The following is a 16259-nucleotide window of genomic DNA, read 5'->3' as shown; positions in this document are numbered from 1 at the left end:
GACATGCATGCATGTACCTCTGAAACTACTGCATCATGCATTCTGTTAGCCAGCGAAAAGTCACTCGGTTTTTATTCCAAGAATTTAAGCAACACCAAAAGAGTTACACTATTGCTGCTATTTTATTCGGTGTCGTAATCCTGCTTTGTTTACAAAGATCAAAGCCGCCCAGGTCAGAAGAGAAACACATTTCCAAGGAAAACGAAAACCTCGAAGACGAATTGAATGACCTTGGTGATGACGAGCCTGTTAGCACAAACGGGAATAATCTCGGGGTGAGCTTGTCTTTTTGTTTTTGGGAGTAGTGTAAATAAACGTAAAAGAAATGTAAAATTGTTACAGTAGTCTAACTGCATAAGGAGCTTAAGCCGACTCAGGAATTCTCGGCTCGACGTCTCCTGACGGTGTAGATATCCATCAACAAAGGCTAAAAACATAACACAAAAGGTGTTTCGTATTCAGAAAAGTGTTAAAGCATTCAGGATCGATCAGATTGTACTGTGAACTTACGTTAAGCAGAAAAAGGTAGTTAATTTTTTATTGAATGACCATATTTAGGGGCGAGATGAATTTTGTGGGGAACACAAATCTATTTCAGTTCGTTTGCGCGTATCGACAGTGGCGGTTAGTGCTGGGACACGGAACCATTTTTCGTTCTATAGGATTTATGGATTAACTCTCTCACCCGGGGAAAAATGGTACAGGTCGCCGTCGTCTCTCGCCGACCAGCACTACTTCGACGCTCCTCGCCGCTGGTGAGCGAGAAGACCTCTGACATCCAGGGTAAAATGTTAGCCAATTTGTCGAAGGAAACTTTTTTCAGCTCTTTCGAAGAGAGATTTGTCGCCTTCTAGTCGGTAATTTTTTGCGGGAAAATGGTGATCACGTTCCGAAATTCGGCGGGTTTAATCCGCAGATCGCAGGTCACAGGTTGCAGTCATTGTTTCACCAATACAGAACGTATCCTAAACATTCTTAAAAGCTAACTTTAGGCCTAAAAACTTTTGTTTAGGCCTAATTAGGCCTAAGCTTAGCTTTTAAGAATGTTTAGGATACTTTCTGTATTGGTGAAACAATGACCTGCAACCTGTGACCTGCGACCTGCGACCTTCAGATTAGACTCGCCGTCCGAAATTCTGGTAAAAACGTGGACGAAGCTTACGGAATAACTTTGGTTGGCCTCTGTGGGGGGATTAATTGAGCAGTCTTCGTCTGAATGTCATGGATTTCTGTATTCATGTTTTCAAACGAGTTATGGAGGCAGTAAACAATGTTGACGTTGGGGAATTCGGTGCTGAAAGCCTTCCCGGTATACAGGCTCACCGCTCAAACGTTGAGGTAAAATAATTGCTGTTAGGTTCAATTTCATGATATCAGGATATCATGATAGCAGCTAGGAAATTGATAAGTCTGTGATTAATATTGAATGTGCCTCCCTGTGACATGCTGAGAAATCAATTAGCCCGGAATGAAATTTTACACAGCTACAATTGGGCATTCTAAATTTCCCAGTTCCTCAGTTATCGAGTTCCATAAGTATAAAACTTAAAAATGGTTTGCTTTAAAATAAGAAAAGAACCGATTCGCCGTTGCTGTTGAGAAAAGTGTATGCCAGGCAAAAGAAGTTGCATCTCAGTAGCCTGAAAGTTAACTGACAAAATAATTTGCCTGTGTTTAAATTAACAAATACACCAAGAGCGTTTACCATTTGTCAACAAAAACCGAAAATTCCGGTTGGAAACTCAAATGGTACAGCTCATTCCACCGGAAAGTTTCTGGAAAAGATGGAAATCCTCAGAGGTATTCCTCTTTTCCCGTTCCAACCGAAATGACCGGAAAAATCCTGTACCATTTGTAAACTCCCACTCGACCCGGTGCACTTCGTCCTCTTTTCCCGCCATTCGACTCTGCAGATGCAGTCGTCATTTGTTTTCTTCTAGCCGTGAGAGTCTCGGGCTTGGCGAAACGCCACACCGGGAAAATCCTGTACCATTACGAGCATTCCATTCCAACCGGATTTTCCGTGCAAATGGTAAACGCCCCAATACATCACTAACGTTTCATGTTTAACCGGAGAATTATGTTCGAAGGTGTAATAGCTGTTGAGTTTTATTCCTCAGTTATCGAGTTCCATGAGTATAAAACTTAAAAATGGTTTGCTTTAAAATCAGAAAAGAACCAATTCACCGTTGCTGTTGCGAAACGTGTATGCCAGGCAAAACAAGTTATATCTGGGTAGCCTGAAAGTTAAGAAATAATTTGCCTGTGTTTAAATTATCAAATACACCAATACATCACTAACGTTTCATGTTTAACCGGAGAATTAGGGAAGCAGATGTTCGAAGGTGTAATAGCTGTTGAGTTGTATCCCACAGTTATCCAGTTCCATAAGTATAAAACTTAAGAATGGATTGCTTTAAAATCAGAAAAGAACCAATTCACCGTTGCTGTTGAGAAAAGTGTATGCCAGGCAAAACAAGTTGCATCTCTGTAGCCTGACAGTTAAGAAATAATTTGCCTGTGTTTAAATTAACAAATACACCAATACATCGATCACTAAGCACTTAATGACTGGCCCAAAGGGAAACAGTGAGTTTTGTTTCCCCGAGACCCTCAATGTTCCCCGAGGCGAAGCCGAGGGAAACATTGAGGTCGAGGAACAATACACAGATAAAAATTATTTGCTTGACGTCGGCTGGCGTACAGATTTGCCACCGTTGCAAAGGTGCACGACCTGATCACGTGGGAGTCGAAAGTTCAAGTTGTTGTTGCCCTAGGGCATCATGAAGTTTTGACCAATGACACGTGACACGTTCTCCTCCAATCAGAAAACGTATTTGAGTTGGGAGGTATAACAATAACGTTTCATGTTTAACCGGAGAATTAGGGAAGCAGATGTTCGAAGGTGTAATAGCTGTTGAGTTTTATTCCATCAGTTATCGAGTTCCATAAGTATAAAACTTAAAAATGGATTGCTTTAAAATCAGAAAAGAACCAATTCACCGTTGCTGTTGAGAAAAGTGTATGCCGGGCAAAATAAGTTGCATCTCGGTAGCCTGAAAGTTAAGAAATAATTGGCCTGTGTTTAAATTAATTTGAAATATAGAGAATAAAGAAATAATTTTCCATTTTTTAATTGCATGATGCTGGCCGTTTTAAAGCGTGTTTTAGAAAATATTTCAAATTGATTTATTCTGCCTCTGGACTATTTTGACACGTCACTCAAAATTAATTTAAAATAATTTGAGATATTTGTCGTCATTAAAAACTTTATGACAAAGTCGGCCCAACAAATGTGTCGAGATTAACACCTCTCTCTCCCTTTGTCTCTCGCTATGCCTTTTTAGTGTGAGTCTTGTTACAACTCCCACTGAGATTTTGGTAATTTTTTTTTACCTTAACAGCGGGGACCCACATTCCTGACCCAAGTTAAGCTCCTGATGTAATTCTCAGACTTAGGGACGTTTTCGTATTGTATGATTCACTGAAGAACAAGTCAGTTTGCAGTAGAGCATAGTATACAACTCAACTTTAAGCAATTCAATATGTTAACTGAGAACGTTTTGAGGCTCAGGGATGGCGCAGTGGTTAGAGCACTCGCCTCCTACCTATGTGGCCCGGGTTTGATTCCCAGACTCGGTGTCATATGTGGGTTGACTTTGTTGGTTCTCTACTCTGCACCGAGAGGTTTTTCTCCAGGTACTCCGGTGTTCCCCTCTCCTCAAAAACCAACATTTGATTTGATTTGCTTTAATTGTTGATTTCAGTTTACAGTGTCCCGCTAGAACGACTAGACACTTACACTGCAACCCGCCTTACCGTGGCCACCCAAAAAACTTTTTTTTTTTTTTCACAATACAAAACAATATAATATTTTAGACGACTACTTACACTATTTACCATACGTTACTTAAATTACAAGGATACGGTTAGGCATACGCTAAAAATAATACAGCAGCTTGTACTTCTATGTCAAATCATTACTTATGCCAATACCTAAAAAAAATTTTTTTTCCTTTACCGCTTACTTCTTGAAATATAATTTTCGTGTCGTTGCTTATTTTAGTACTAGAGGGCGTCCTTCAATGGCTTCCATTTCCTTTCGAAATAGTTAAGGGTGCAGTTTTCTAGAGCAATTTTTTCTTCAATTTTCATTGAGGTTAGCAGAAGATGTATATATACTAGCAGCTTAGGTATGGAGTTCTTTAATTTACAGGTATATATGTAATGCCTAGCGATAAGGAGCAGGTGGTGTAAAAGTACATTTGATACATTTTCAACTAAACCTAGGCACAAAAAGGGAGAAACTGAACAGAGTCTTAAAGATTCACAATTTTTTGAGAAATCCATTCAAGTACTTTTTTCCAAAAGGCTTGGGTATATTTGCAATTCCAAGACAGGTGGACTAAAGTTTCAGTAGATTCCCCGAAGAAAGAACAAGAGTCCAATTGTTTTATGCCTATCTTGCAGAGAAAATCATTTGTCGCTATTCGTCTATGTAGAAATTTAAACTGGAATACTCTAAGCTTTGTTTCTCTTGTACAAAGGAATGGAAGATAGTAAGCATTTCGCCAATTAACGGTCGAATTTCCTACTGTCCTTCTCAGCGAGCCATTTTTCTTGGCTCTGTAATGGTGTAGAGGCTTTGTCTTGCACGAGGCGTCTGTACGATTCTTTATTAATATTTGGGTGTGACAGAAGGCTCGCTGTGTCATTTGTAGATGGGTGAACTAAGGCAGGTGGGCATACTTTCTTGAATTGCTTTAAGGCCGCTATTACTTTGAAATACTCAAGATAGTTGGTTTTGATATTATACTTAGCGACAAAAGCATTGTAGCTTAAGAATGTCTGATCTTGATTAAGTAGATCTGTAACCTCTTTTACCCATTTCTTAAGCCAAGATGTATAGAAAAAGGGTCGGTTTTCAATTCTAATCAGCGACTTGTGCCATGTACCCATGGCGTTAAAATCAAGGTGTTTTTCTTTGTAGCTCAAATCTGTCCAGTGTTCTATAATTTCTCTCAAGAAGGGATCTCTTAAATTAAGCTGCGGAACATCCTGTGGCTTAAGGTTACTTAAAAACATTAGTTTCCCTCCGCACCTCTGGAGGTGGAAGTCTAAGAAAAGCTTCCATTTGCCATGATTATCGTCATTTAAGTAACCTTGTACCCACTTCATTTCGGAGATTTATTAAAGCTTTGGATAACAAACTTTCACATTTGACAATTACGTATAAATACGTCAACTCAACAACCCATGCAACAATGTTCAACTTACAACTGTGCGAACTTTGCAAGGGGGCGTGACTGTCAATCAAATTCACACATCCTGATTGGCGGACAATTTGTAAAAACTTTGTTTGGTGGCCACGGTAAGGCGCGTCGCACTGTAAATAAAGTTCCTTTCCTTTCCTTTTCAAATCGCAAAAACAGTGAGGACGTTCAGCCACAGCTCCAAAATTATACGTTCTTAGAAAAAAAGGAGATTATTCCAGTGAAATACGATTAAGCGAAATTTGAAGAGTGATATTTTTCTGGAGAGTTTCGCAGTCTTTTGTTTAAACAAGTACAAAAATAATTCTTATAATTACCGACTTACAACTTACACTCTTGTGTATAATATTTTTGAAACTTAAGAGAATCGTTTCTTCGTCTCACGTTTTGGTCACTCATTCATTCATTTATTCATTAAGGATGACGTGTGCGAAATCAACAAGAATGCGACCACCTTTCTTCAATCTGCTTTCCTTTCGGAGATGCGTTCCATGTTTTCACATCATATTCCTCAGATGAATTTTATTTTTAATCGTCTGGGGAAAGTATGGTGATCATCACGGATCCCGTTCTTGACTTTGAAGTGAGATTTCCAGTCGCTTGCTGATACAGCAATAATTAATGAAGAACTCTCTTTTTCAGTGCGATTTTCATTACCTTTTCCTTTCGCCGCCTCTCCACTGTCTCGACAACAGAGTTGCGCCCAACAACACTCTTTACCACCAAGTCGCTTTTCTGCAGGCGTATGAAAGGCGAGGGATTTCAATTTATCTGTTTATCTTTCAGCGAGCAGTCAATGGCATTTTGCACTGCCTCATACATGAAAATAACGGAGTAATGGACAAGCGTTGCATAAGGCGGTTCAGAGAACTGCTACAGGGTTCCCGCAAAAATAAAGAAGAATTGGTGAGAGAATGGACCGCAAATCAGTTAATACTCATATTATAGTGCACTGATAATCTTGTTTTAATTATTCATGTTCTTCCATTGAAACTTGGATTTAAACACTAAACTTTGAAATGAAATCCAGTGTCAAATCAGATAGGGCGAAGGTCTTTTCCCAGTTGTTCAAATTATATTATATATTTTTAACTTAAATTACATTTTATTTACTGATCAGCAAAACATTTTCACAATATTTTCAGCGTCCAAAATTGGCTAGACTTTTGCTTCACCTTCAGCGTAAAGTTACAAAGTTAACTGGCTTTTTAGTCGAGCAAAATTCAAGGCTGGGTTCTTATTTCATAGTGGATCAAATTGTTAGTCGCGGTTTTCGAACAACTTTGATCTTTGGCACTGAGCCCGATTGTTCGAAAGCCGATTAACTTAAAGTGCAACTAACCCCAATTTTTTTTTTTCGCAAAACAAAAACTTCTAATTTCCGTGACACTTTTGGAGAACAAATTTCTGTGATTGACAAAATCCTCGCCCTTCTATAGATGTTTAAATTTGAACCACCTCTGCCCCATGACCGAGTATTTGTGGGAGCTGGGACAAGCCTTCCCGTGACGTCATCGAAGGAGAAGCTTTGCCGCGTCTTACAAAGCTTATGACCGAGAAGCTTTTTTCGACATGTTTCTTTACGTTATTTTAACGGCGTAGTGTGCTTAAACGCGCTCAAAGTCGAACAAACACGAGATATGGAATCTAGCGTCCCAGATTCAGAGAGTATTAACGAATCAGGAGACTCAGTGGCAAGTTTTGAGGATGATTTCGACATTGAAATGAGAAGACGAAGATGACGAAGACGAACGCGCCTTGTGCGCTTCACGCTGTGAAAGCTCAGACGACATAATGGCCTATGCTGATGAGCCTTTGGCTGACGAGGAATGGCTGAAGAAATATGAAGCAGAAAACGAGGAAAATAAACGGTTAGAGCAAGAATTTCAGGCCAGACTACTCACTAGACGGTGTAGTTCAAGCGGAGTCTTGATGAGTTTCCGAAAATCATTTCGCGGGAGAACTGTTGTATTATAGGTGGTCACAAGTCTCCAGGTTCTTTCTGACATCGGAGGCGAACGGTCAATCTGCCCGAATTCAGGGTCATTTGTCTGAATTGATGGGAAAACACACGGCCCAAGATCGTCGGCCATAAATTTTGGTGAAGATAGCTTTTCTTGCCCCGGAAGAGTAGTGAACATCCAAGAGAAATTCTCTCTTCTAAAATGTAGGGAGCAGATTTTAGAATGCTTCGATGGTTTCCAATGGGCTCGTCTGCGAAGTACAAAGTCGATCCATTTCTTCCGTCTTCTCCGGCATTCCTTACTATCGTCTCCAAAACACGGAACTTTTTGCAGGCCATTTCCATTTTCGGGGTCTGCTTTATTGTTACAGCCGTACGCCACACAGCGGTCAGGCATAACCAAAAGTTTCGGCTCAAATCGATGATTGTGGTGGCATACGATTCTTTGCTTTCTCTGAATCACGCAAATGTTGATGTCCGTCGATGACGTCACAGTACAACGAGGGTCCATTCTTCCAAGTGCTCGGCCGTGGCCAAAAAAAGCGCCAAATTTGAAACTTTCGCAAGCTAGTAAAAAAGAACAAAAAAAGCTTGGACAAAATTTTTTTCGCAGAAATGCTTGGACGAATAGCGAGATTATTTTTAGCAAATAAAAAAATTGTGGTTAGTTGCACTTTAATCCAGGATTAGCGTAAACGTTTGTGTCATGTTTTCAACTTTTTTGGCGAAAGTTTCTTTGGCTTATTTTTATTTTTCAAGATTGACTTCTACTATTGTAAAGATTTGCCGAATATCAGCGTTGAACACTGAGCAATTAGGAGTACAGAAATAAACTCTTTCGTTTTAATTTTTATGTTGATTTTAACGTTAATCGGCTTTTGAACAACCGGGCCCTGATCTTTGACCACAAGGGTATCTTTGCACCCGGAAAGAGGCCAGTCATTTTATTGTGGATGGCAATCTGTCACTTCAATGCATAACACTTAGAATGCAAATTTTAAGTTCTATCTTTATTCCCGTACGATCAACCTGGTCCCAGTTGTTCCAACGATAGATAGCGCTATCCGCCGGATAAATCACTATCCACTGGATAATTCGATTGGTTTTGCTAGTGTTTATCCGCTGGATAGCGATTTATCCGGTTGATAGCGCTACAACGGGGTCTGAACGTTACTCTAGTATAGTAGTAATAAGGGACTACTCACGGATACCAACGACCTGCGGATTAGATCACCACTGTCATACTGTCAAGGTCAGAAGGGAGTGGGCCGTGGAGGTCACAACCATCGAGATGTTCATGATACTCAACTAGATATCTCTGTTGAAATATGAATGCTACACGGCCAACATACCCCTTCTACTTATTTCTTTAGCACCGGATCATAGATAATCAGCTCCAATTCTTATTGAATCTCTATACAGTCTTCATGCGTCAAAATAACCAAATCAAAGCGCAAACAAATCGAAGCAATGAATATGAAACTGTCGTACCAAACTTTTTTCCAGTCTTCAGTTCCGACATGTCAGTGAGTCATCTTGCATAAGGATTTCAGTTGCCTTCGACTGTTCAGTGGAGAGAATTAACTATCCAATTTACCACTGATAAAATTACTTCAGAGTCCAAGTCAACCTTAAGCTCTCTGCTTTGCGGAGCCCCCCTGACTTATTTTTTGAGTCCTTCTTTATATACCGTAAAATTCCGAAAATTATATTTGAAAGGGTTTATATTCGGAGGGGCTTATCTACGGAGGGAAATTTGCGTTTCCAAATCGATTGGGCTAGCCTTATAGTTGGAAGTAAATTTACCGGTTTTGCTTTGTTTTACTTTGTATTTGAGGGCAATTTTCCAAGTACAAGCTCCCAGGGGGCTTATATTTGGAGGGGCGATTTAACGGAGGTTTTTTTGCGTTGCCGCTTTGGAGGGCGTATATTTGGAGGGGCTTATACACGGAGGGGCGTATTTTCGGAATTTTACGGTATTTACAAAATGCTTTGAAATATTAAACTTAAAACTGATCTTTTCTTTCTCTTCTCAGGTAGGTTGCGCTGTCAAAAGCTTCAAGAAATGTACTAGGCCTCCAAAAGAACATGAACTTTCCATATGCATTCTGGCATTCGAGACCTGTATCATCAATTTTAATAATAATGTGCCTGTCCTTCGATAGACAAATATGTTGTTTAATGTACCTTATAATACCGTTGTTAGAATTATAATCAACGTCTGTCCAATTACCTTTATTTCACTATACATGTGATAAAATGAGCCGAAACAAGACGACATAGTTTGTAGGCCGTTGATTTACGGCGGTCAAATCGACCAGACAAAAGTGGATAACGTAAGATTTCTCTTCATGCTGAAGAAAAGAAAATGGCTTTTGTACTTAAGTTCAAATTGTATACTTCCAACCTTACCAAGCCATGAGAGAAAGGATTTTAGGAGTTTCTCAGTAACGAAGTGCTTATTGAAGAATTTGCTCGCGGAGCCGGCCGCCTTTTTCTGATAGCAATGCATGAAGAGAGTTCGAGCCAAAATTAATTTGCGAGGCCAACGACAACTATGGTATGGACAAAAAAATGCCTCCATCTCTCTTCGCTTTTTTTTTTTTTTTTTCCTTCACAACTAACCCTGTGCCCTTCAACATTCTCTCGCCAGTGTTCAGGCTCCATTATCCAATTCCAAGATGGCGCCGAGGCTTCTGCAGGCTAAATTTTGCCCAAATATTAGTTACGTCGACATTGGCTTTTAGCGCGCAGTAAGGTTGTATCAGTATATGTTCCCATCACTATAATGGGTAACAAGGTTGCTAACGATCCGACTGCATAAATTACTTACACTTTAGCCATATCATCGCTGAATTAAGTACCTCTGAAATAGTCACGACACTCAAAAGTAATCATAAAAAGTATCAATTAAACTATATTTTCCTTGCAGGAAAGTACAATAAAACCCGTAAAAGGTACATGGTCATTTTTCAATAACATAAATGAAACTGTTGAAAAAGCCGATTGTTCCTGCGCTTTGTGTGAGAAACGTTTTCGTGTTCGGTGTAGAAGACTTTACTTCATTGTCCTTTAGAAAGTCAAAACAAAACCTCCTCCGTTTCCTTGCGATCAAAAATTTTCGTTAACTCTTATTGACTCGTCCTGTTGTCGTATTTAGAGAGCAGCCATCTTGAAGCCGCCGTGTATTCTCATATTAGTGTGCACGGCTAGTTGCATCGTTGTAACTGTTATTGTGTCTAATTACGTGCAAAACTTGTTCAAGCAAGAGTTTGTTTATAAGGGTTCGTTTTAATGACTGATGCAAAATTATAGCATCCACAACATTTTTTATGGCTGCGTTGTTTTATACAGCGCCTTCATTGCACGCTGTTTGAACACAGCTGAAACAAAATTACGGACACCTCCAAATATTTTAATAACATTCGCTTCTTTTAAGACATGAAAATGAATGAGCTGCCTCTGATTTCTTTTATGTTATTTTCACTACTAAGAAAAATCCAGACTTAAGCTGCTTGTTTTGCAATTTTTTTAATGACATCAATTTGTTCCAGCATATGGCTATGAAAAGGTGTCTTAGGAGCCTACGTTTGTTTCAGGGTGAAATTTCTTAAAATTGTAATCGCTTTTTAATTAGTTTGGGTTGTTTCACCTTCAGCTGTGCAAACAGAAGAATAAGGTAATCTTGTCAGGCTCTCAATCTATTAAGGCGACTCGGGGTGCGCTCCTGATCCTCCGTAACGAATTGCCGCGTTTTCCATTTCCTTCTGTGAAATTGAGGATCTTTTAGCCATGAAATTCGTCATTTACTCTTTTCTATTCATTGTCCTGATCATGAATAATAAGGCAGAGGACTCTGAGGAGGGAGAATTCAGTGACCTTGAAGATTGTACGCTTCTTAAACACAGCTGAAACAAAATTACGGACACCTCCAAATATTTTAATAACATTCGCTACTTTTAAGACATGAAAATAAATGGGCTGTCTCTGATTTCTTTTATGTGATTTTCACTACTAAGAAAAATCCAGACTTAAGCTTGTATTGCAATTTTTTTTAATGACATTAGGGAGTTTAAGAAAGCACGACGGCTACGGCGGCGAAAACGTCACTTCAAAATATAAGTTTGAGCTATTCTAAGTACTTCATGATTATTCCATTTTGTTTATATTATTCAATATGAGCGAAGTGTCCTGTAACTGGATTGGTACGGACGGATTTGAAGTAAAGAGTGAGACTGAAAGATTCACCGTAGTTTGTCCACGTTGTCGTCAAAACCTTAAATTTGGTCATTTCGTAGTTTGGACGAGTACGGGAGAGAAATGTTCAAAAATGCGTGACGCACGTGCAGCACGATCATTTTGGTTCTTTTAACCAATAATATTACTGCTTTTTTGGCGTTGTCGTTGCCGTAGCCGTCGTCGTTTCTTAAACTCCCTATTAATTTGTTCCAGCATATAGCTATGAAAAGATGTTTTAGGAGCCTACGTTTGTTTCAGGGTAAAATTTCTTAAAATTGTGATCGCTTTTTAATTAGTTTGGGTTGCTTCACCTTCAGCTGTGCAAACAGAAGAATAAGGTAATCCTGTCAGGCTCTCAATTTATTAAAGCGACTCGGAGTACGCTCCTGATCCTCCGTAACGAATTGCCGCGTTTTCCATTTCCTTCTGTGAAATTGAGGATCTTTTAGCCATGAAATTCGTCATTTACTCTTTTCTATTCATTGTCCTGATCATGGATAATAAGGCAGAGGACTCTGAGGAGGGAGAATTCAGTGACCTTGAAGATTGTACGCTTCTTAAACACAGCTGAAACAAAATTACGGACACCTCCAAATATTTTAATAATATTCGCTACTTTTAAGACATGAAAATAAATGGGCTGTCTCTGATTTCTTTTATGTTATTTTCACTACTAAGAAAAATCCAGACTTAAGCTTGTATTGCAATTTTTTTTAATGACATTAGGGAGTTTAAGAAAGCACGACGGCTACGGCGACGAAAACGTCACTTCAAAATATAAGTTTGAGCTATTCTAAGTACTTCATGATTATTCCATTTTGTTTATATTATTCAATATGAGCGAAGTGTCCTGTAACTGGATTGGTACGGACGGATTTGAAGTAAAGAGTGAGACTGAAAGATTCACCGTAGTTTGTCCACGTTGTCGTCAAAACCTTAAATTTGGTAGTAGTTTGGACGAGTACGGGAGAGAAATGTTCAAAAATGCGTGACGCACGTGCAGCACGATCATTTTGGTTCTTTTAACCAATAATATTACTCCTTTTTTGGCGTTGTCGTTGCCGTAGCCGTCGTCGTTTCTTAAACTCCCTATTAATTTGTTCCAGCATATGGCTATGAAAAGATGTTTTAGGAGCCTACGTTTGTTTCAGGGTGAAATTTCTTAAAATTGTGATCGCTTTTTAATTAGTTTGGGTTGCTTCACCTTCAGCTGTGCAAACAGAAGAATAAGGTAATCCTGTCAGGCTCTCAATTTATTAAAGCGACTCGGAGTACGCTCCTGATCCTCCGTAACGAATTGCCGCGTTTTCCATTTTCTTCCGTGAAATTGAGGACCTTTCAGCCATGAAATTCGTCATTTGCTCTTTTCTATTCATTGTCCTGATCGTGGATAATAAGGCAGAGGACTCTGAGGAGGGAGAATTCAGTGACCTTGAAGATTTTGCAGACTGGGAATTGATTCGAGCCTCCGACGAACGAACCCAGAAGCCTGAGAGTAAGAAACAACAATTGTCGGTTTTTTTCATTCATTTTGTCCGATTTTTTTACAATCCAGTTGACTGTCAGAAAAAATCGAAAGTGAGTCATTGTTATCTGCGCTTCTGTTTTGAGCCTGATAGAGTTTCGAATGAGCTGCATGTTTTACAGTCCTAGAGTCCGAGGACTCCTAACTGTGTCAGCCCGGGCTCTCACGTGAGACAACCCGCATTTTTTTCACAATTTACTGAGCAGTGTTCCATAAACCTCTTCTGCAAGTTTTTTCTTAATCTTCGGATTATTTCAAAAATTTACAGATAGTATTATCACGCTGCAGTCGCTGAAAGCTGAAAGTGTGCAAGTGCGCAGAAACATTCAGGGACTGAAAATTCATAACGTCAATTTTACGAGCTAGTTCTTTCTCGAAGAAAATGTTTGGCTAACCTTTCCTCATTGTCCAAACTATAAACTCATCTAGCCAGTCAGTGTTTGTTTTCCCCCAAAATACTTGCTGACTACTGAATGTTCTAGTTAGTGGATAGGAACTCCTTCTTGTAAGGCGGATTCTTAAAAGACCATTGCAGATATATGATATCCGCAGTTCATATATGATTCATTTCATATACCATTTCATCATAGCTTAATACAAAGTCAGAAACAGCTTTGATAGATTATTATTATTATTATTATTATTATTATTATTATTATTATTATTATATGTTGTATTGAATAGCTTTCCAGTTTACAATTTGTTTTGAAACTTGCTGCGGACAGTGTCTAGGCAACAGTTCCTGGACTGAAAAAAGAAATGTGTGTTTCATTGTCTTAAACTGTAGAATTTTTTGGTGATTTCACAGTTCTGTGATAAGATCCACTTCTGACAGTTGGTTAGCACTTTAGTAACATCTTTCTTGTGGGCTAGATCAGAGAGTTCTTTCTTTAGCGTGGTGTTGAAATCTCCCAGGAAGTTAAACACTATATTGGTTTGCTTGATCTCGTAGTCGGAATAAAGTTTTCGGAGACCCAGTCTTAAATCCAGGTACTTTCTCTTCTTATAATCGTTCCTATCGTTGATCTGTCCGATATTACATACAGTTCCTTCCACTAGGATGATAACTTTGTTCTTCTTATCAAAGATCGTCATGTCTGGCTTGTTTGCTCCATTCTCTGGCGCCCTATCTATATATATAGGCGTGTCCCAGAGAATTTTAGCTTCGTCGTTTTCTGTGCTTGCTTTCGGGATCGCTTGTTTATACCACGCTTTGGAGTCGTCATTTTCCATGTTATATACTGATAATAAGAGATGGTAAATCGGCCTTAACATTCTATCGTGTCTCGCCTTGTAGATTGTTTGGGCAATGGCAGAGCAGCCACATAATAGATGTGGGACGGTTTCTTCTGCACTGTGGCACAGTGTGCACACTAAATCTAAGCCTTGTTCTTTTTGTTTCTTTACCCTGTAAACCTTTGTAGGGACGAGCTGTTGTAGAATACTGGTGTGCACACTTAGTACGACGTCCGGTATGTTTTTCCACTTCATGATTGGGTTGAAGTTGTCTTTAGAGATGTCATTGTCTTTCCAGCGTTGAGTGACATAGTTGCCCAGCCATAGTTGTTCGGAGACTTTTTGTTTGTACTCTGTGTCAGTTGCCTCTTTAAGGGTTTGTTGAATGTACTTTGGACTACTGATCTTGAACAAAGTTTCCTTCTCACCCATTGTTACTGAGGTGGATTTGTGCTGTTCGTCGAATGTTACATCTACGTTTAATTGCTGGGCGTAAGTCTTGGCATCTTTTATCACTGATCTACTCTTTTTTGCTTCCTTGACGTCCTGAAAGGTTCTCACTACTTCTATATGGGGATCTTTACTGGTCGTGGTGTAGTGTGCGGTCTTTATCTTCGTAATTTTATACTGTATCTCTATTTCTTTGAAGCCTCTCCCGCCTAAATCTGGTGATAGGTATAAGGTCGGGTTCGACTCAGAGTTGTGCTTGCCTTTGTTCTGGGCTATTACTGCTCGGGTCTTTCTGTCCAATTCTTGTAGGTCTCCTATCGCCCATTTACTTGACCACAGATAATATTGGATAACTGGGTAAGCAAACGTGTTTGTGGCCTTTACTTTTCTTGGTATGGAGAGTGGGGAGGTCCATATAGCTGCTAGTCTTCTTAAGTACTCTTGACTGGCCCGCTCAAACACCTGTTTATTGTATAATTGGTTGACATTCGCACTTTCGAATTCCCCAGTCTAGGCCTATATCACCAAACATGCCTTCAAGTCTATTTGTCAAAGTAGTTGCCTTGGCTGAACTTTTGTGATAAGTCTTCAAGTCGTCCACGAAAAGGCAATGCGTTATTTTGGTGTTCTTTGCATGTGAAAGGCTGTATCCTTCTGTTCCTCTGACGTACCAAGCGATTGGGTTGACGCAGAGAGTAAAAAGCTTAACACAGAATGCGTCACCTTGGAGTATACCTCGCTTTATTATAAGGGGACCAATTTCCTGGTTACCTGCACTTGTTCTTACGTGTAGAGTGATCGTACAGCTCCTCATCACATTCTCTACTAAGTCTACTATCTTTTCATCGATCTTATGCATTTTCAGGACTTCTATAAGCCAAACATGTGAGACGCTGTCAAAGGCATTTTTTACGTCAATCCAGGTGCAAGATGAGTTCTTGTTGTTCTTCGTAGCATCCTCCAATATTGCCTTGTCAATCAGCAGATTATCAATGCACCCCATTGATCCAGGCATTCCTCCTCTTTGGTCCAGTTGCATATACTTGTGAACTGATTCATGGTGTTGTAACTCTGAGTTGACAATCGACGTAATCAATTTTTACATTGTATTTAGGCATGTTATCGATCGGTGGTCAGCTGCTCCTGGGTTGTCTGTCTTGGGTATTAAGACTGTTCTTCCCTCCGCCAACCATTTTGAGATATGTATTCCATCATTAATAAATCTATTGATCGTTATAGCCAACTTGTTATGGATCGAAGTGATCTTTTTTAGCCAAAAGTTGGTTATCTTGTCATTACCAGGGGCTGCCCAGTTCCTTTTTGACTTTAAACATTGGTAGACTTTTTGGTCAGTAATAGGTACAGTCAAGTTCTCATTGTCTGGTATTGAATGGTCTAATGCATCGTGCACTTCATGTATCCATTCCACGTCCAGGTTTTCATTTGCTGGTTCTTGCCAAATCGGACCCCAGAAGTTTTCATATTCTTCTCTTGTGGTGTTAGGGCTGTCGAGGCCTCGGTGTACAGTCTTGTTGCTGAATTCCACTTTGTCAGGGTCAATTTCATTTGCTGT

General features: G+C 39.5%; 1 protein-coding gene and 1 long non-coding RNA gene across 2 annotated transcripts in view; both read left to right on the top strand.

Annotated features, from left to right (window-relative positions):
• Positions 1–9511, top strand: LOC138015825 (uncharacterized). Its single transcript, XR_011125649.1, has 3 exons — positions 1–275; positions 6060–6179; positions 9273–9511. It is a non-coding gene; the product is annotated as an uncharacterized lncRNA (long non-coding RNA).
• Positions 9512–12718: 3207 nt separating this feature from the next.
• The window catches only part of LOC138016686 (uncharacterized), a 33227-nt gene continuing 29686 nt past the window's right edge, over positions 12719–16259 (top strand). Inside the window, exon 1 of the mRNA XM_068863875.1 lies at positions 12719–12970. Within this exon, the coding sequence (XP_068719976.1) occupies positions 12820–12970 (151 nt within the window). The 5' untranslated portion in view covers positions 12719–12819. The remainder of the gene's footprint in view (positions 12971–16259) is intronic.

Source organism: Montipora capricornis, chromosome 9 (assembly GCF_036669925.1).
Source record: "Montipora capricornis isolate CH-2021 chromosome 9, ASM3666992v2, whole genome shotgun sequence".
Classification (NCBI taxonomy): Eukaryota; Metazoa; Cnidaria; class Anthozoa; order Scleractinia; family Acroporidae; genus Montipora; species Montipora capricornis.
This window is presented reverse-complemented; position numbering and strand designations above follow the sequence as displayed.